Here is a 19,770-nt window from a genome sequence, read left to right on the forward strand (position 1 = left end):
ACATTAAGTCCTGGAAGAAGAAATTTCCAAACATAGTTCATAATTATTTTATATGGAACAACCTTTCTTACGCGATCTGATAGGCGTCATGAATCGAGAAAAACAAGAAGACTTTACACAACAAAGGATCATGAACCAAGTGATGTAATTATCGTTATAAAGTGTTTTAATGCGGACTTCTCTATCGAGTTTTTAAAGGTTTGTAGTTTGATGATTTGGTTCACAGTAGAGTGGAAAAAATTTATATATAACTTTACCATTGGCAAGGTTTTATTTTTGGCACCTCCAGCCTCTTTGATGATTGAATATTTGTTCCTTTTTTGTGTCTCCTTAACACCCGAAATCAATGCTAACTTCTCTCGGAAAAAAAAATTAAAAAATCATGTTCTATAAGAACGTAATCTAACGTTTGAATTTTAAGTTTTGAACCTTGTGATTGTTGAACCGACCGACTGGAGGACCCGAAGGGAGGGAGTCCCTTTTATGGCCACTTTTTTGTAAAATGAAGCATAAAGCAAATGTGCAATTTGATAAAAAAAATTGTAAATGGGTTGGCAGTTTGCACTTGATAATACCAAAATACCCCTCCCGTTTAGTTTAATTATTATACTAACTCCTTATGTATCATATTTTTCATGGGTAAAATTGGAAAGCAAACTAGAATATTACATATCTAAAAATCTGTGTCTTGGAATTTTATAAATTTTATCTCGTTACAAAGATTTTAAAGATATCAACGCAATGAGTACAAACAACAATATCAAATTTAGAGTTTTTACGAAAAATTTGGAGGTGTTTATCTTTTTTAGGTACAATTTTCGAAAATTGAATGCCCAGTCATTATGCAAACCACCACAAATGATGCATAACACATTATACATCCATATTTTGTTAGTTGTACATCAAATAATTTTCCGTCGCAACTAATAAAACGATATACTCTCTCCGTTTCAGGAAAAGTGATACTTTCACTTTTTCAATTTCCCTCTGTTTCAGGAAAAGTGATATTGCCACTTTTACAATTTAGCCTATTTTTAGGCAAAATTGAAACGGTGAGAATATCATTTTTTTCTTAAAATAGAAATCGTATATTCCTACCCGGCGGAAATGGTTATTTGTTACGTTTTTCTTCGATCGACCCTCTCCACCGCGACAGCGGTGTTCTAGTATTACTCTCGGGTCCCGACTTTTTCTTCCGGGAATAAAATTACTGTACGTGCAAAATTAATTATCTATTATATTATATAAAGCCAATTACTCTTAGTTGAAGCCGTAAATTTTTTGGACTATTTTGCCCCTGTTCTTATATATCACACGGTTTCATTAGGCAATTACCCGAGGGCATAATGGTAAATGAATCCTGAAATTATTAGTATTAAGAATTTACCCATGTTAAAATATTTTAAATGTACATTCTAGCAACAGTGTGAATCAAGAAAATAAGGGCACTAAAGTACTTTTAAGGCTCCTAAAAATGAATCTCTAAATTCATCTCATGTAGCCATATTCTAGCAACAGTGTGATTGTGATCAAATCGAACATCTAGCATGAAATGAAGAAACGGATCAAAGAAGCCTTTATCAACAAAAATAACAAATTACTAGACCCTCCAATAAATCTTTTTTTTTGTGTTTAGATAGATGGAACTACGGCTTAAGATTTCAGTGAAAGAAATGGAGCCGTGTAGCAGAGAGGTGGGCACAGAAAAAGGAAGAAAGATCACCGTTAAAGCAGATGGACGCAGGAAAAAAAATAGAGGGCGGTGGAGACGGTAGTAGAGGAAAGAAAGGGAAGAGGAGTGGGAAGGAGAAAAATCTGGGTTTCGTTTTAGATTTGGGGGTAAATGAATGGACAGGATCAAATATAAAGGATCCACGGCTAAGATGGATTTCACATAGATTATAGCACGTGCAAAGCACGTGCGGTGTGTTCTCGTATTTACGAAAGAAACCTTTTTTTTAAGGAGGAAACAAAGACAAACAACAAAAAAACTAGCTAGTAGCATACTGCTCATTCTCAATGAGATGAACAATACTCAGAGGAGGGGAAGATAGCCACACATTCGAAGTGTGGGTAGATGCAGCTAGAGATGCTAGATTATGTGCCACGTTATTGGCATTCTTTCTGATAATTCGGAATTCCACCGAGTTGAACTTTCTCAGGTCATCTCTGATGCTGCTAATGGTGTTCTGGATCCTCCAGCTTGAGTTGTAATGCTTATATCTCAGTGCATTTATAACGTTCAGTGAGTCACCTTCCAGGATGATGTCTCTGAATCCTTTATTGATCCCCAGCTCCACTGCCAGACCTGCACTGTATGCCTCTGCTTCAACTGCTGTGCAGTAGTCAATTATCTTGTTTTGGCACCCCTGCACCTTAGCCCTTTTTTCCCTGGCAATTACTCCACAAGCGAATCCTTTTGGCCCTGCAGCTCCATCAAAGTTGATCTTTATTTTCTCTCCTTCCGGTGGTTCCCAGTAGTCCTTCTAAGCATCCATCATGTCATTCTCTGTTAGCTGCACTTTATCAGTCTCCACTTCAAGCTTCATATTGTACCAGTACATTGCCTCTTGGATCACCTCCCTTATATTGAACTTCTTCTTGTTAAAGACAACATCATTTCTACCCTTCCATATTGCCCATAAAACACACAATCCCATTCCCAGTTTAGCATAGTCACCCCCTTCTTCCAGCCACATAAAAATGATGTCTTTAACTGATAAATTTGGGCACTCCCCAATTCTGAGACTTAATGGTGAAGCAAAGAGTACTGCCTGAGTCAGCTGACAGTATAAAAACAGATGCTCCATGCATTCAGTGTGTCTTTCACACAACCTGCAATCATCATTTATTCCTTGAATGTGCTTCTTGATATTGCTAGCTACAGGGAGACCATTTTTGAGCATTCTCCAACCAAACATTTGAATTCTTGGAGGGATATTTCTCACACTCCAATATTTCTTCCATGGAAGCTCATTATTAGTTGAAGTAGAAGGGGTTCTGTCATTCAATGATTTAAGGAAGGATTTAATTGAGAATTCACCTTTTGGATGGTGAATCCACATCAATTTATCAGTAGTACTCTCCTCTGGCTCAGCAGGTATATGGATCTCCTTTATTTTGGTCACTTCAGTTGGGGTGAAGAGATGTTGCAGCTTGAGTTCATCCTACCTCCGTTCTCCTTGTATAATAAGATCTTTCACCTTCTTTGTACCATGATCTCCATTATCCCTCTTCTCTGGTTTCATTGCTGGAATGCTTGGTATCCATGGATCATCCCATATATCAATATTGCCACCATTCACAATTATCCAACAACATCCCTCTCTCATTTCTTCCCTGACTTTCAACATTGCACTCTAAGTAGATGAGCAGCCATTTTGTTTCTTGACCTCCCAAAAGTTTCCATGCTTCACATATTTCGCTTTCATAATCTGACCCCAAACACAATCTTCATCCTCCAAGAACTTCCAGATTAGCTTAGCCATCATTGCCATGTTCAGCTTTTGAAGTGATCTTACCCCCATACCTCCCTGCTCCTTTTCCATCTCAAATATACTCCAATTAATGAAGTGCATTTTTTTCGTATCCTTGTCATGCCCCCGCCAAAAGTTTTTTATTGTTCTTGTCAGCTTTGCTAGCACCTTCTTGGGTATAATTGAAATAGCCATATAATTAGGGGGAATGAGTCCCAGTTCTGTCTTAATCAGCATTGTTCTTCCTGCATGGGACAAAAATACTCTCTTCCACCCTGCTGTCTTGGAGTCGAACTTGTCCTCGAGACCATCATGTGAAGATATCAAATGTGCTGGCTTGAGTAGTTGGTGTCCCAAATACTTCTCTGTATTTTCCATCATTTGTACACCCAATAGATTAGCTATCTCCATTCTTCTATCACTTTGTACTCCTTTTCTGAAGAAAACTGTTGACTTCTTCATATTCGCTGTCTGACCAGACCAACCAGCATAAGTGAATAATATCCTCATGAGTGTATCAACAGTCCTGTTATCCAGTGTCCCAAATAGCAGCAGATCGTCTGCAAACATAAGATGGGAGACAACTGGTGCACCCTTGCAAACTCTGTAGCCATTATATAGTGCATTACTTTCCATAGTGCGCATAAGCCAAGTGAGTCCTTGTGAACACAAAATGTACATATATGGTGATAATGGACACCCTTGGCGCAGTCCTCTTTCACTCCTAAAGTATCCCTCGGCTTGCCCATTTACAACAATAGCAAAACTAGTTGTGGTTACACAATGCATGATCAACTCATATGTATGCCCTACAAATCCAAACATTCTTAGACAATGGCTCAGAAATCTCCAGCTAATCTTGTCATAAGCCTTGCTAATGTCTATTTTTAAGGCAAAAGCTCCTATTATGGACTTTGAGTTAGACATGGTGTGCATAATCTCTTTGGCAGTTACTATGTTTTCTATAATTGATCTGCCAGGGACAAATACAGATTGCACTTTGTCCACTAATCTATCTAGATGGATTCTGATTCTCTGAGCTAGAATTTTTGTGATCACCTTATACATGATGTTTTTTAAAGCAAGAGGTCTAAAATCAGAGAGCAGTGAGGGGTTTTTGACTTTGGGGATTAACACTATATTGGTATGATTAAGCCCTAGGGGAAGAGTTGCTGAGGAGAAACAAGTTTGGATGGTTTTTGTTACCTCATCTCCTATCAGCTCCCAGCATTTTTTGTAGAAAAGAGCAGGCATTCCATCTGGTCCTGGAGCTTTCAGGCTTTTCATTCTCCTAATTCGGTTCCAAATTTCCTCCTTCATGGGCACCATTGAAATGCTGGCATTACTAGTTTCATTAATCTTGGAGTTTGCTTGGAACTGAATTGGATACTTCAACTCATCTGGATCTCTCTTGAATAGGTTTGTAAAATGCTCAACTAGATACTGAACAATATCATTATCTTCAGTTACCCACAAGTCATTTGGTAGCCTAAGAGCAGCTATCTGATTATTCTTCTTCCTTTGTAGTACTGACATGTGAAAATTTTTAGTGTTCTTATCTATATTGGAAATCCATTTAACCTTACTCCTCTGCTCATAATATCTTCTCTGCATAATATTTAGCTTTTCTATCTCCATACACAGCTCCTTCTCTTCTTTTCTCGTGTCTCTAATATGAGCTTCCATTTGAATCTTCAAGAGTTTTTCTTTCAATTCTTCCCCAGTTCTAAATATGTTCCCAAAGGTCTTCCTACTCCATTTGTTCAACTCTTCTCCCATTTCATTGATCTTCCTTGTTGTCTCATTGGAATTTGACTGCCAAGCTTCATGAACTACATCTTGGAAAGCTGGATGTTCTATCCAATAATATTCAAACTTGTTAGCATACTTCCTTTTTCTCTTGCTTGTTCTATGAGTATTTACAAGTATTGGAGCATGATCACTACTTATCCTGGGTAGATGAAGGACTCCATTGTCTTGAAACATAAAGTACCAATCTGGTGTATACAATGCCCTGTCCAATCTTTCGAAAATGGGTTCATTCACTACAACACCATTAGACCAAGTGAAGGCAGGACCAACAAAACCCATGTCTATGGGTCCTCTATCTTTGATAAAATTCTTGAATTCATTATTTGCAGAGTTTATAGTTTGACTTCCTCCCTTTTTCTTATTAATTGAGCAAATAGCATTAAGGTCTCCTACAATGAACCAAGGGTTTTGTAATTGAGCAGTATAGTGATAAAGATCATACCAGAACCTGTTCCTTGATTGTTGTTGAGGAGGCCCATACACACATAATAAATCCCAATCTTTCTCGATGATATGATGAATTCGACAATGAATTACATTCTTGTCAGCTCACAACACTTCCAGATCAACTGAATTCTTCCATAATAACACATTTCCACCACTTCTCCCTATTGCAGGAATGTACTTGTACTGGTCAAAATTAAGCGAATTGAACAATCTATATGAATTCGCCTCACCCATTAAAGTCTCCGTCAAGAATGCAATTTGAGGGTTGCAATCCCTAAGAAACGCTTTTAGATTTTGTACTGTCGAGGTGTTTCTCGATCCTTGACAGTTCCATGAGAAGATTAACATTGACCTTGTGGCTGATTCTGGGCGGCCACCACACCCATAGAAGGGTAATTCGTAGTGTTGAACTTCTTCACTGGTACATCAATTTTCATTGGACAAGCTGTTCTCTTCATCCCACTCAGAACTTCTTCAACATTTTTGTTTTTCTGAACTCTACTTGAGTTTCTTGCTTTTTTATTTCATCCCTTCTCCTTCTTTTTCGAATTTTCCTTCGTTGATGTTGATGAAGAGATGAGATCATCGTCTTCTGTGTCATTGATTGAGGAATTTTGGCTTGATTGAGGATTAAAATTAATTGGATCTGGGGTATTAGGGTTAGGTTGGGGACATGGGTTTTGTGGTTTTTTGTTTTGATTGACTATGGGATTAGCTGAAGCTTTTATTCTTCCTTTTGGTCTTTCAATATCCACACCTATTGGGTTGCCCATATTTTGATTTGGATCTTCATACGTGGACTCCACGTCAGTTTTACGTGGTTGTGAATCATCTCCTCCACCTGTCTCACAATTAAATATCTCTTTCCTTACCGTTTCCAACCCCGACAAAATCTGCTCCATTAACTTCTTTTCTGCCACACGTCTGTTGTCTATACTAGACGGTTTTCTTGGATCTGCTAACATGTTTTCGTCTACCGTATTCTCTCTGCCAGTGATGTCATTTGTTGCACTACCACCTGCGGATTTGTCCTTACACAGATTGCCATTCGTCTTCTGCAAATTTGTCTCACTTGGACTGCACCTGAGTGCTTTCTCGCCTTTGGATCCGCTCATTCTCATCGACTCCAAATCCATATCGAGTAGCCGCGTGCGCGTGGCATTGTTCTCACCGTCCAGATCAATTTCCTTCATCAACGGTTCTTGAGACTCCACATTCATCTTCTTCACCCCTTCAATGCGTCGATTCATGTCATCTTCAGTGTGCTTATAAAAGCACGAATCTCTTCATTGTATCTCGCATAAGTTCTATCATTCATTCTTAGCATAATATCTTCAGTACTGAGAGCTGTATCCTCTTCCAGTTTTTTGGATAGATGAGGACATTGTATCATTATGTGACCAAAATAACCACAGTAAAAGCATAATCTGGGCACCTTCTCGTATCTGAAAGTGATTCTAATCTTCCTCTTGGACTTTAGAGTAATCTCCATATCCTTTGGGAGAGGCTTTGTTATATCAAGTCTTACTCTTACCTTTGCAAATTTACCCCATTTTGCAGCCATGGCTGTATCAATAGGTTCAGGGGTACCAAATATACTGAGAATGTTCTAGTATTACTCTCGGGTCCCGACTTTTTCTTCTGGGAATAAAATTACTGTACGTGCAAAATCAATTATATTTACGAAAGAAACTCGAATGCGCATTCATGTGTTAAGTCTCGTGCAAAATCAATTATATCTACCTTTCAAGGTTATAGCACACAGACAAAACTCCACCGACGGCCTCTCCTCCTTTCTTTAGACGAGGATTTCTTTTTCCTCCCCTTTCTCTTTCCTCCCATTTCTCCTTATTTCTTTTTCAACGAAAAGAACTCCACCGACAACCTCTCCTCTGCCCAGATCGGCTCTTAATGGAGTGGATCTGGGCAGTCCTCCTTTGTTTGTCGTTTTGTTAGATAGTCTTTTATCTTCTGGTGTAGTATGTAATTTAATCTGTGATTTTTTAGTATCTTTTTTCTTCAATTTATGTTTTGATCTAGTTTTCTCTTGGAGGATTTGCTATTATGGCTTTTATGATGGGGTTTTCTATAGATCTGCTATTACAGTTTGTTGGTTTAAAGGGATTGAAGTTTTTATGATTTGCAGCGGTTTATCGCTCACCGGAGAGTTTCTCCGGCAGGTACAAATGTTTGAAGAAAGTGAAGATCTGATTGTATCAACTAGAGAAGAAGGTTGTTTTGTATTGGGTGATTTTTATCTCTGTGGATGGTTGAATTGGGATCTTTGGAAACAAAGAAATCAAAGCACATAAACGTTTTCAGCTCTAGTCTATGAGAAAAAGAAAGTGACAACATCTGTGTGTCCTTTGGCATCATCTGCACCTAATTTTTACAGGTTGGGAGTTTTCAAAAATAATGGTGCTGGTCGAATTTCTCTTTGTGATCTTGGTGTTATGGGTTGTTTACTGATCTACTTTCACCTGGGTTATCTCTGTTATCAGTCGGTAGTTTTAGTTCTAGGTTTATACTAATTTTCTGCTTTCGTTGCTTAGTCCTTGTAACTTTGGTTCTTGTGGTTCATCCTGTGGATTGGGTCTCTGGGTGTGTTAGTTGGTTTGTGATGTTGGATTACCTCAAGAGTAGTGTTGAATTTAATCTTATTCAGTGGGAAATAAAGCTACGTCGCGTTCTCCGGCAAGCTTTCTTGGTACCAGCAGGAGAAGTTGAGATTCAGTATGAGACTTCAGGTTTGGATATTAAAAAAATTGGTTCGTCGAGCTGTGAATCTAGCTTCACCGATTCAAATTCTCCCTTAAAGGCGGGTTTTACTGTTCTATGGTTACATTTCGATTGTCCGGTGGAGATTCTGGTAAAAGGATTCGGGTTATAGGAGATTCTGATTATGGGATTTAGGTTACAGGTTTCGGGTTACGGGACATGGTTTGAAAGTCACTAAGTTGTAAACTTTGTTTGTTTGGGATTCTCTTTGTAATTTCAGGAATTTCACTGCTTATTTATAAAAAAGAAAAAAAAAATTGGCCCCTCGTGTATTTATCAACATGTGATGCATTAAAGACTTGCCTTCCTCTCAGCCTCTCTCTACCCATGCATGCTTCGCTTTGATATTTTTGTAAATATCCAAATCGAAGATCCTAGACCACAAATTGGTTCAATAACTCGACATGCATGAGGCTGGTCTGAAGTAATATGTGATCATAAACTCAAGTCTATTGATCAATTGCAATATTCCAGGGAATTTCTCTGTTTCGAGGACAAAAATGTGTGGATAAAGAGAGAAGCTGCATCGGGCAAACACAAAAAAGAAAGACTTCTGTGATGATAAATGAGTTCTTGGAAATTTCTATTTCAATTTCCTTTAATCTTTTTTTTTTGTCAGCATGAATGCATATCGCAAGTACAATAGATAAATAAGCACTAGACCCGAGGGAGAAGGCCTATTTCCCATCCTTCTATCATGCATATATATCTTGTTCATCATCTTATCCTCTTACTCCCAACTTAATGTGGGGTACATCTTAATCTCGTGAAATCCTAATCGATCATCAAAGACATGTTAGCTGGTTACCTCTGTCTTGACAGAGATATGGAAGTGTAACGGTGCATCGTACATTTTCGTATCAATAGTGCACTACGTACAATCCCGTTGCATCACCACAAACGAACTTATATAGTAATTATATTCGTAGTCAAATAGTGATAAGGTACACAGCGTGATAGAAAACACAGAAAGAGTCGAATGACGAAAAGAAACATATAGAGAAAACAACAGCTATAGCGCCTATCATATAATTTTCGTGTATTTCTAGTTGGCATTTGCATGATACAGATGTAAAAACTTGTTGTTTCTTTTTTTTTTCTTTTTTTTTCTTTTTTGTAATTTGCATAATAATCTTTCACTCTCAAATAGATGGTAAGAACGTTATTGTGATTTTCAACATCGTTATAAAAAAAAATTTGTGATACAAAGAATGTTCAACAAAGAGCTTTGTCAAAATTGACTCGATGAATTTGCATATATGTTACTCCTTAGAGCGACTGCAATGGTACGACTAAACTCAAAGATCAAAGACCAAATAAAAAGACTAAATATGAGTTTAATCTGTATTGTGACGTTATGGGGAGAAGACCAAATTTGGTCGCGCGTAAAACAATTTTACGCATGAAGACGGGCGGAAGTATTAGTTACGTTTCATTTCTGCGCGGAATTATAAATTACGTTTCAAACGGGCGTAAATATAAATCACGTCTGTTATCAAGCGTAAATATAAATTACGTTTCGTATGGGGCGGAATCTTAAATTCCGCCCGTTGATCAGACGGATTCCAAATGACCGCTCGAAGAAACGTAAAAATAAATTCCGCCCGAGTTAAACACGGTCACACAGCACGTGTCCGCGTGAGGAATTGTACGAACGGACATCTTCTGTCCGCGTGATGAATTTGTGAGGCGTAAAATATTTTTACGCCTGAGACGGGCGTATCCAAAATTTCCGCCCATTAGGTTTTCATTAACAGACCACATCTCCACTACTAACCTACAACTGTTTCTTCTTCTCTCTTTTCTTCTTCTTCTTCGTATTCTTATTCTTCTCTACTAACAGTACTACCAGTCTACCACTCTACATATCTTTTTCTTCTTCTTTCTTCTTCGTATTCTTATTCTTCTCTACTAACAGTACTACTAGTCTACCACTCTACATCTCTACCAAGTCTCCACCACCAATTTTAGTCGAGTGAGACAAGATTTTTAATCAAAATCGATCAATAACTTCATTAAAAAGGTGTGAATCGTAGTTATGGCGTTCTTTTATCATCATATTCTTACTTGATTGTGATAATTTATGTTTGAATTTCACAATTTTAAAAGTTAGGGTTTTGATAGAATTAAAACATTTTTTGGGGGTTTTCCAAAATCAGGGTTAAGAAGATTGATTTTTTTAATGATATGAATTGGGTTTACGTTTAATTTATGTTTTGTCAATTTTTAATTTTTTAATTTGAGTTTTGTTCATATCAGTTTGGGATTTTATGATTCTTACAATAGGTTTAAAGTGGAGATGAAATTCATGGAAGAATGAACACCTTCAGTAAGCGACCCTTCTTCTTTCTTAAGAAGTTGAGGTTGCGGTTGTTTATTGGATTTTGAATGTATTCAATTTTGAATGGATGTGTAGTGGCAGTAATGTTCTTATGGTAGTATGGTTGTGGAATGCTTGTATTCTAAAGTCTGTAATGAATATGCAGTAGATTGATTTCATATGGATTCTAATGAATTTTTTTTTTAAAACTGTTAATTTGGTGTATTGGGAATTAAAAGAGATTGAAAAAGTTGCAGACTTATTTCTTGCTGATACTATTTTTTTCTTGCCGAATACAACGAATGATATGAAAATGTTAAAGGAATTCATCTGGTATATATAGGTATAAAATAAACCCGTTATTAACATTCAATTTCAAACGTTCGAAAAAGATAAATATCTTACCAACGGTCAAAAATCTGCTACGCAATCTCCAACGCCAACGTTCGAAAAATTTATCATTCCAACGTTCGAAAATTTTCATGAAATGAAAATTTTCATTTCATGTCAAAAATCTGCTACGCAAACCCGTTTGAGAGGGGCGGAATTTTGGTGTCCGCCCAAGAGAGGCGGATTTTGGTGTCCGCCCGTATGGGGCGGAATTTTGGTGTCCGCCCAAGAGAGGCGGAATTTTGGTGTCCGCCCAAGAGAGGCGGAATTTTGGTGTCCGCCTGGCAACGCGCGGAATTCTGCTGTCCGTCTCATCAGGCGTAAATTTATGTTACGCCCGCAACAAACGTAACTTTAAATTCCGCCCCACCAACATACGTAAATTTGGTTTACGCCCGTTAACAAACGCAATTTAAGTTTACGCCTGACAACAAACGGATTTTAAATTTACGCCCGACTATATTAGGATTTGGGATTTGGTCGCGACTAAATATGGTCTGGGTTTTGATCTTTGGTTGAGATTTGATCTTTACTCCGTCCCACTGTGTTACGATCTCATCCCAAATTTTTGGTTATACTCGCCCACTGTGGATGCTCTTAATGGAGTATTTTGCAATCAGTTTGCAAAGGCGTATGTTTGTCGTTCATCTTTATTCATTTCGTCCCAAAAACTCCTTAATGGAAATCAAGAAAAATAGCAAAGGAGTACCAGTATATGGCAAGTCGCACACATAAGCAACGTGCAACCGATGACTGACAGTCATAGTATTTCAGTTGGCAAGATAAATTTTTTGGGGGTAAGAAATGTTTTCGGTCATAAAACGCAGGTAGAGTATTGCTTATTGTACAAAGCAAAATATCACAATCATCCTCACCTCACCCTCTTAGCTGCCTATCATGATCATGAATGATTTTTCAACAATTTAGAGCCCACAATATTAATCACTATCCCATCATGAGTCATCACCTTTATATACCTCATCATCACTTTCACTTTCGTACCACCCTTTGTCCTCTCTCTCTTTCCCACTCCCTCCCACTCCCTCTCCCAACAAACACATCTCTAGCCTGAAGTTATTCCATCCAAAAAAGAAAAAAATGGCCAAGGGAAGGTTTATCAAAGCATACTTGAACAGGTGGAGACAACTGGGCACTACAACATTAGGACTTACTCCATCTTCATCGTCAACCAGTTATGATCGAGATGGTGACAATTGTTGCTTCTTACAATGTTGGGCAATGTTGAGGGCGCCATGTGCCAACGATACTCTACTCCATGCAGAAGAAGAAGACGAGCAAGAGAATAGTATCAAGGAGGAGAAAATCATTATGAAACGAACATCCTCCTCCCTTGGTATCCCAAAAGATGTACCAAAAGGTCATTTGGTAGTATACGTTGGAGAAGACTACAAGAGGTTTGTTATCAAAATCAGTTTACTTAAACATCCTTTGTTTAAGGCGTTGCTTGATAGAGCAAGAGAAGAATATAATTTCACTCATCCTCATTCCAAACTATGTATCCCTTGTGAAGAGAAAGTTTTCCTCAGTGTTATTCGCTGCGCTAACACGCCAGGGAAGCCGAGTATTTTGTTATGCCGATCTTGAGGATGTGGGACTAGATTGTCACAGAACATATTTTATCACCCATCGATATCGATCGGCTGCTTCATCTATTTTTCTTATTAAAACCCCGTGTTTAATTAATGATCGATTAAGTCTTAGGCGAAGTCTGAGTAGTAGAGTTGTTTTATGAGAACTGTGGCATGTAGTTTACTAACTGTTGTAATTCTAAACTAATTATTGTAATTCTATTTTATTTTTGCTTAATTATTACTACTGTTAATGAATGTACTTATTCTTGTACCTTAACAATTACCCATAGATGTTCTTGTTTCAACTAACTACTATATTCTCTCTTAATAGGTGTCTGCACACAGTTTCAAGGCATTCGTGAATGAATGAATGCAAGAGACTTTTCCAGTAGCATATTTATTGTCTGGGAAATCTCACTCTCATCACATCTTCCACCCCTCATAAAAGCCATAGTTATGGGCTCATGTAAGAGTGATTCAGCTGACAGAGTGAGAGAGAGAGAGAGAGATAGAGAGAGACAGATCAAGGCCATGACCATGATTCATGGATTCGGACCAAATCAGGTTGGTTGGATCCCCCAAGTTCTGAAAATTCATTTACTTCGATTTCATATCGACTTAAATGCGTTCCAGGAATAAATTAAGAATGCCACAGGTTGGATAATCAATTGATCCAAGTTTGGCTAAGTGATTGCGTTTAGCGTCTATATCAGCAGGAGGGGATTATCATGACACTTGTCTGGCTGTACTTCATAACACACACAAGAAATGATGCTAATCTTGATTACTAAAATGTACTGATTTTATGTGAATTGCTCATTTGCTTGTATAGTTGAAAATCCTCACAGTGCGAATCACAGACGGATACACCACCTGTGTACCCATCTGAAGTCATAATTGACAATAAAAGTGCAACAGTTGAGCTTCCTATCTGCGGGATTCATCTCCAATGTCATTTACAGTGATTTTGTATATGTATAACAAGTTCCAGGACTAGATTTGAAATCTCACGCGCATATTCAGTAGCTGGATTCATAGAGCAGAAGAATGTGGAACCTGGAGTCTTGCAGTTACGCCCAGCTGGATTATAGAGCAGAGGAATGTGGAACCAGGAGTCTTGCAGTTCCACCCAGGCTTGGTTGAATTGCCCATCATATTTACAATTTTACATCAGTAGTCTTAATATTTTGAAATCCAACAAACACTAGAAAACAGAGAGGAGGACAGACATCCAATGCAGCTTTGTGCTATAGAAACAAAACGACTCATCAATTTAGTTCATACTAATTTTATTAGTTTTTTTTTTTGTTTGACACAACTAATTTTATTACTTACGGTCTCTTTCTCTAGTTAAAACAAGAATGTGGCCCAACAAAGGGTACTACAAAGGATAATTGACCAAAAACATATGAAGCTGCACCCAGTTCCTCCTATACCCTCCCATCCACATAATATGTTACCATCCGCGCTAAACAAATACACCAGCTAATACATCAAAGGTATAGAGAGATAAGAATATTAGTCCTCAAAATCAGGCTTTGCGGGGTAGGTACAGGCGGATCTTTGGATGATGACATTTGCAGCGTAGCATCCAGCTTTCACACAGTCCTCCATGGGCTTCTCTTTAACCAACTGGGACAAAATCCCCCAACAAATGCATCTCCTGCAAACCAAAATGTAGATATAAACTGCATTTTTTTTTTTCAAAAGAATTTCAGGGAGCTCATTTTCTAGCTCAAAGACCAGGCTTTACATAATGAAACTAGGTTATAAACCACATAGAAAAGGTTCCCACCTTCTATTTGGACTTTAGAGAGTTCAGGTTATCACCATGTGTTTCATTTGGTCCTTAGGGTAGTGCACCAACTTGGTCGATGCGTGAAAGTGGAGGATGTAAACGACAGTAATTAAAGCAAGGCCCTTGATGCTTAATACGAAAATATACCTGCTCCATTGGTATCAACAAGCTTTTCCTTCGGCAATAAGATCACGGGGAACAATGTCACCTTTCCATCCTCAGCAACGACCACTGGATCTTTACCTTGGGTAATAACAGTAACCCTCCTGTGAGTTCCAGAAGCCTTGGGCCACTGGGAAATCTTCAACGCAATCTCTTCAGTATTATCAGTCTGCCAGAAAGATGGCATAATCATATAAAAACTTTGAACCCCAAGAAAATCCTCAAAATTTAACGTTAACCAGGTGTACCTCCCATCCATGAACTTTTGAAAAAGTTCTTGCTTCAGTTTCGCTGCCAAAAACATAGTCCACATACCTGAATTATGAAGTTCGGTGGTGATATATGGATTTATTTTAATTCTTATCATAGAAAATGCAGGTTTAAAAGCTTACTGGAGAGCTTTCTCTTGCACATCGCGGAAGAACTCACAGATAAAGGGAGCAGAAAGGTTCATTGCGAAGATCTGCAAACGGGTTTAAATTTAGCTGCAGTTCAGTGTGACTACTAAGATATGGAAAAACAAACAAGCTGGATGGCAATTTAACCTATCAGCAATTACCTTGTTTTGAGCTACAACATGTTCACCTACAAGCTGGATGGATTCCGGAGACACTGTGAGGAAGAACCCAGCAACATAGAAGTACTTGGCCTTCTCAACTGTCCAGGATAAGAATATAACTTTGGGTTGGCTTGAAAGAACATACAACAAAAGTCGAAAGGAATAGTGATGAAAAGCGAGTAAAGAGGAAATATCCAGAGCCCAGTTTTCTGGCCTCTTAAGATGTTCAGATTTGTAACAATTTGCTGCTGATAAGTTTGCAATAAGAGACCTGCACATACATTGCAATGCATCGAATCCAAATTTCTCAACATTATATTTCGCAAGAAGAAAAAGAATAAAACAAGGGGTCCGTTTCCTTTGAATTTCAAGTATTAAGTTTCACCAATAAAATGCGGAGACTCACTTTCCATTTTGAATTTCACAAAAAGGACTTTTTATCTCGGACCTAAAACCAAATTGTATCCCCATTTACAGGCTTACAGCTACCATACCAAACCCTGACATTACATAAACCTTCTATGTTAACTACAGACGTGTCAGAGATATCCAAATCATCACCAGGGCTCATGCGTGTAATCAGAGCACCATCACCCTTGTGTCATGGTCTCCATCGCACTCCCCAACAATGATTTGAATGATACCAAAAATACACATGGCTGTTTGAGTATTTTTCCCGGGGTGAAAATAGCATGGACCAAATAAGATTCGTGAAATAAGTAGCCAACAGACACACCTCTTTAATGAAACCACCTACAACTAAATCACTACTTTGAAAACTGAATTTCAAAGTTCGAACACAACACTCAGTTCAGTTAACTAATCTTACAATAACTCCTCGGCTACAGATTTCTCATCACCATTATGCATGATCAGACAATAAAGAACTGAAGAGAAGTGAGATTCAGAACTGACCTTTCACCACCCACCACACAAACAGCACATGTACCCGTTGGTGCAGTCTCATCCTCGTAATATTGAACCTGATTGAAGATAGTGGATCATATTAATAGGCATTAGATATCCTTGATGAGATTGCGAAACATGCTCACCTTAATTTTGTACATACAAGAAAACGATTGAAGTGTCAAGGACTACTGAGAGGCAACTTACGTTAACACCAGCAAGTTTGGAGTTCTTTTTCATCTCTTCCCCAAACTTATCCTTTCCAATACACCCGATGTAACTAGTTGCTCCAGGAATTTGAAGCATCCACTGCGAAAGACAGTATATTCACTCAGCTAGTCAGCTTGCATGTACGGTACAACTGTAGCGATTACACACCATAAGGGTAACGATACCTGGGCTACCCTGATTGAATTTTGAGTTGCACCTGTATGTATGTTAAGATAATGTAAAACTCAGTTAACTTATGTTTAACGACAACCCATCGAATAAGCGTAATCAGCTTAAGAAATAGGCTTTGTGTTACCTCCAGCAATGTACTCAACGGAGTATTTAGAAGCCAGCTCATCGTACCTAAGAATACACATACAAAGATTCTTATTTTACGAAAATATCAAGAGTTGTGGCTATGTGGTTACATTACAATTCTTGGGACAATAATACAACAATAGTCCATCATAGGAATCTGCTCTAATAATTAGTGAATGATTTATAATGATGACATAATCTATTCTTATTTTGACATGGAGAATTGGAGATTCAAGGTTAATGTAAAGTCATACTAAGAACTATATAGTCAAAATGTGAATATCCAATTTCGCCATCAATGTTCGCATAACTGGGTGTGGATAAAAGGTTTCAAGGTCTTCTTTCTATCATAGGACAGAAAACGATTAGAAAAGGAGCAAATTAGTCAGATGTACTTACGCATGAAACTAGAATAACATTACTATTTCCAAGATCAAAAATAGTTAACTTACATAGGTAGGTGCTTATCCTCTGCAACAATGGCATTGGCCAACTTGACATTGTATCTGTCAGATGAATACAAAACTCTCAGAACCATCTTAACTTGATCAATCCAAAACACTCACTGAACCTCAAATACAAGCTTTCGGCCAAACACTAATCTTGATCTTAAGTAATCAACTAGATAGATTATCTACACAACTGCGACAATCCAAACAATTATTAAAGCAGAAAAATGAAGTGCACTTAGAATGGAGCAAAACAGAACAAGTACACCGTATTGTACGACTGTATAGAAGAAATGCTATTATAAAAAAAAGAAACCTCACTACAGCAACAAACGCCACAAATCATTAACGTTCAAAAGACACAAAATGGAAACATAGAACATTTTCAGGAATAGATAAGCCTAATCATTAACGATATCAGCACGAAGATGACGATGCCCTGGGATCAATTAATGAACAGCTCACCTGCGAAAATCATCTTATACTCATTTAGGCATGGCTAGCTCAAACGTACAATTAAAAGACAGATAACTGCTGAGATTTACAAAGAGAGAGAGAGTTACTTTTCTAGGAATTTTTGGTCTACGACAGCGGAGATGTCGAGAAGGGGATTCCCCATTCCCAATAGGATTCCATCGTAAGACATTTCTGGTTGATTACGACTACGAGAGTAACGAAAGAAGGAAACAAGATTTCGGAGAAGAGGAAGAACGGGAGAAAGAGGAGAAGGAAAGCGAGGGTGTAAGACTGGGTCTTATGGAGATGCCTAGGCTCTTCCCAAGGCCAAAAACCGTGGCTGAAATTAGGGGTGACAACGGGTTCTATCGGGTCCGGGTAGTACACTACCCAGAATCAGTGATTTTAGTCGGTTCCGGGTCCGGTTTCTAAATTAATGGATTCGAAACCGGACCGAATAAAAACCTTAAATATCCGTCGGGTCTGAATATTTATCGGGTCTTCTAAAATCAACTATGGAAAACTTAGGCTAAGGCCCCACCCATAGGTTACCCATAATATGAGGCCCCTAATTTAAAAGAGGTTTAAATCTAAGTCCCGAATTATTAAAAGACATTCATACCCTTGTGTATATTGTCAAACCCCTAATTAAGAAAACTTAAATTTAGCCCAAATTATTAAGAATAGTAAAATGATGTCCCCATCACCACCACCTCTCACCACCACCTCCAACCGCCGTCGCCGACCATGGGAATTTCTGTATGAAAAAGTTACACATTCATATGTCATGAAACAGTTAACATGGGCATTTGGCATGTGTACCAAAAAGCTACACATGCATATGGCATGTGTATTTTTGAAGTTACACATCCATAATAAGGCTAAGTTTTATGGGCTAGATTGAGCTGCTAGATTGGCTGTTAAGTGTTGCAATTCAAAAAAAAATGTGACCTAAAAGTTAACACTAGTTCTCTCTCCTAGCATGTGCTCGCAGTTCAACTAGCAGCGAGATTGAAGCGCTGAATGGTTCAGCGTTCAAAAAGTGACCTTAGCGCTGAACGGTTCAGCGCTCACAAAAATCACACGGATCACAAAAATCACAAAATTCGATCTGACGGCTGAAATTTAAAGCGCTGAACCAAACAACGCTGGCAGTGGTCCTAGCTGACGTGGACTGCTAATTTAGCTGCTAGATTAGCACTCCCATAAGACTTAGGAGGTTGCCCTAGTTGGCGTGGACTGCTAATCTACTTGCTAGATTAGAGGACCATAGGACTTAGCCTAAATGTGTATCTAGAAGTTATACATCTATATTCAGTTGTTATTGAAACAATAATTTCATTTACAAAAATTTCTTTGTTTATCAATTGTTATTGAACACAATAAACGAGCTAAAACACGAAATACGTAAAACGAAAGCTTGGAAATAAGCTACGAGATCTTCTAATAAAAATGTTCTCTTCCCTTCTTATCTTCCTCGATTCCAAAATGCTTGTGTATCTGCAACAAAATAAACATCCAAGGGTTAGGTTTGATAAAAAAAATCTATAGAAGCAAAACTATGGAATAATTACAAGGCGAATAACAAAGATCACAGAAAGACACTTGATGACTTATCTAAGAAAGTGTAATTAGGAGTTACACATACTTTGTGTAGTGTAACTGGGATTTACACATGCATCTTCTAATAAAATATGACGTGTACTCAGCAGTTACACATCCATAAAAGCTTGTGTACCTTTGTAAATTTTTTGTTGCAAGATTTTTCCATTTTAGCATGTGTAATTAGGAGTTGCACATGCATTAAACTAGTGTAATTAGAAGTTACACATGCATATGATTTGTGTAATCATGAGTTACATGTGCATATGACTGGTCTACTAATTATGGAATTCACACCAAAATATGGCTAAAGTACTATGCAGTTACACATATATCTTACCATATATCTAGTTTCACTTTGGCCAGTGTACCTAAATTTATACACACTAAATATTCAACATTCATCCTACGTCACCATCTCCATCTCTAACCATACATGTTACTTTGGCTAATCATCTAATTACTAAACTGGTTTGTAAGTTTCAAAGTAGTAAT

At 37.9% G+C, this 19,770-nt stretch overlaps 3 protein-coding genes across 4 annotated transcripts; 1 reads left to right on the forward strand and 2 right to left on the reverse strand.

The window, feature by feature from the left end:
* Positions 1-1,991: 1,991 nt before the first annotated feature.
* LOC113311945 lies at positions 1,992-3,353 on the reverse strand. Its single transcript, XM_026560727.1, has 3 exons — positions 3,172-3,353; positions 2,580-3,000; positions 1,992-2,486 (listed from the first exon to the last, which is right to left on the reverse strand). The coding sequence occupies exons 1-3, from the start codon at positions 3,351-3,353 to the stop codon at positions 1,992-1,994; spliced, it is 1,098 nt and encodes a 365-aa protein (XP_026416512.1).
* Positions 3,354-12,241: 8,888 nt separating this feature from the next.
* Positions 12,242-13,074, forward strand: LOC113308191 (auxin-responsive protein SAUR50-like). Its single transcript, XM_026556671.1, has one exon. It carries the CDS (start codon positions 12,322-12,324, stop codon positions 12,826-12,828), a length of 507 nt encoding a protein of 168 aa, XP_026412456.1. The 5' UTR covers positions 12,242-12,321; the 3' UTR covers positions 12,829-13,074.
* Positions 13,075-14,087: 1,013 nt separating this feature from the next.
* On the reverse strand, positions 14,088-17,957 carry LOC113313144 (adenosine kinase 2-like). Of its 2 annotated transcripts, none has more exons than XM_026561874.1 (11): positions 17,781-17,957; positions 17,221-17,274; positions 16,767-16,813; positions 16,636-16,667; positions 16,448-16,549; positions 16,250-16,317; positions 15,335-15,605; positions 15,168-15,238; positions 15,024-15,066; positions 14,761-14,944; positions 14,088-14,478 (listed from the first exon to the last, which is right to left on the reverse strand). In XM_026561874.1, exons 1-11 carry the CDS (start codon positions 17,861-17,863, stop codon positions 14,414-14,416), a joined length of 1,020 nt encoding a protein of 339 aa, XP_026417659.1. In that variant the 5' UTR covers positions 17,864-17,957; the 3' UTR covers positions 14,088-14,413. The 2 variants fall into 2 exon arrangements, with proteins under 2 accessions (XP_026417659.1, XP_026417658.1); XM_026561873.1 differs by having other exon boundaries at positions 15,024-15,090.
* Positions 17,958-19,770: the final 1,813 nt, after the last annotated feature.

Source organism: Papaver somniferum, chromosome 9, assembly GCF_003573695.1.
Source record: "Papaver somniferum cultivar HN1 chromosome 9, ASM357369v1, whole genome shotgun sequence".
Classification (NCBI taxonomy): domain Eukaryota; kingdom Viridiplantae; phylum Streptophyta; class Magnoliopsida; order Ranunculales; family Papaveraceae; genus Papaver; species Papaver somniferum.

Excerpts from the sequence above, each read along its gene's own strand:
- LOC113311945 (XM_026560727.1), bottom strand. The coding sequence starts at position 3,353 with ATGTTGAAAGTCAGGGAAGAAATGAGAGAGGGATGTTGTTGGATAATT. Across the intron at positions 3,001-3,171 it reads ATTATACAAGGAGAACGGAG|AACCCCTTCTACTTCAACTA; the intron begins GTAGGATGAACT and ends ATTGAATGACAG. Across the intron at positions 2,487-2,579 it reads AGAAGTTCAATATAAGGGAG|AAGGACTACTGGGAACCACC; the intron begins GTGATCCAAGAG and ends ATGGATGCTTAG.
- LOC113308191 (XM_026556671.1), top strand. The coding sequence starts at position 12,322 with ATGGCCAAGGGAAGGTTTATCAAAGCATACTTGAACAGGTGGAGACAA.
- LOC113313144 (XM_026561873.1), bottom strand. The coding sequence starts at position 17,863 with ATGTCTTACGATGGAATCCTATTGGGAATGGGGAATCCCCTTCTCGAC. Across the intron at positions 16,550-16,635 it reads ATTCAATCAGGGTAGCCCAG|TGGATGCTTCAAATTCCTGG; the intron begins GTATCGTTACCC and ends TGTCTTTCGCAG. Across the intron at positions 14,945-15,023 it reads CAAAAGTTCATGGATGGGAG|ACTGATAATACTGAAGAGAT; the intron begins GTACACCTGGTT and ends TCTTTCTGGCAG.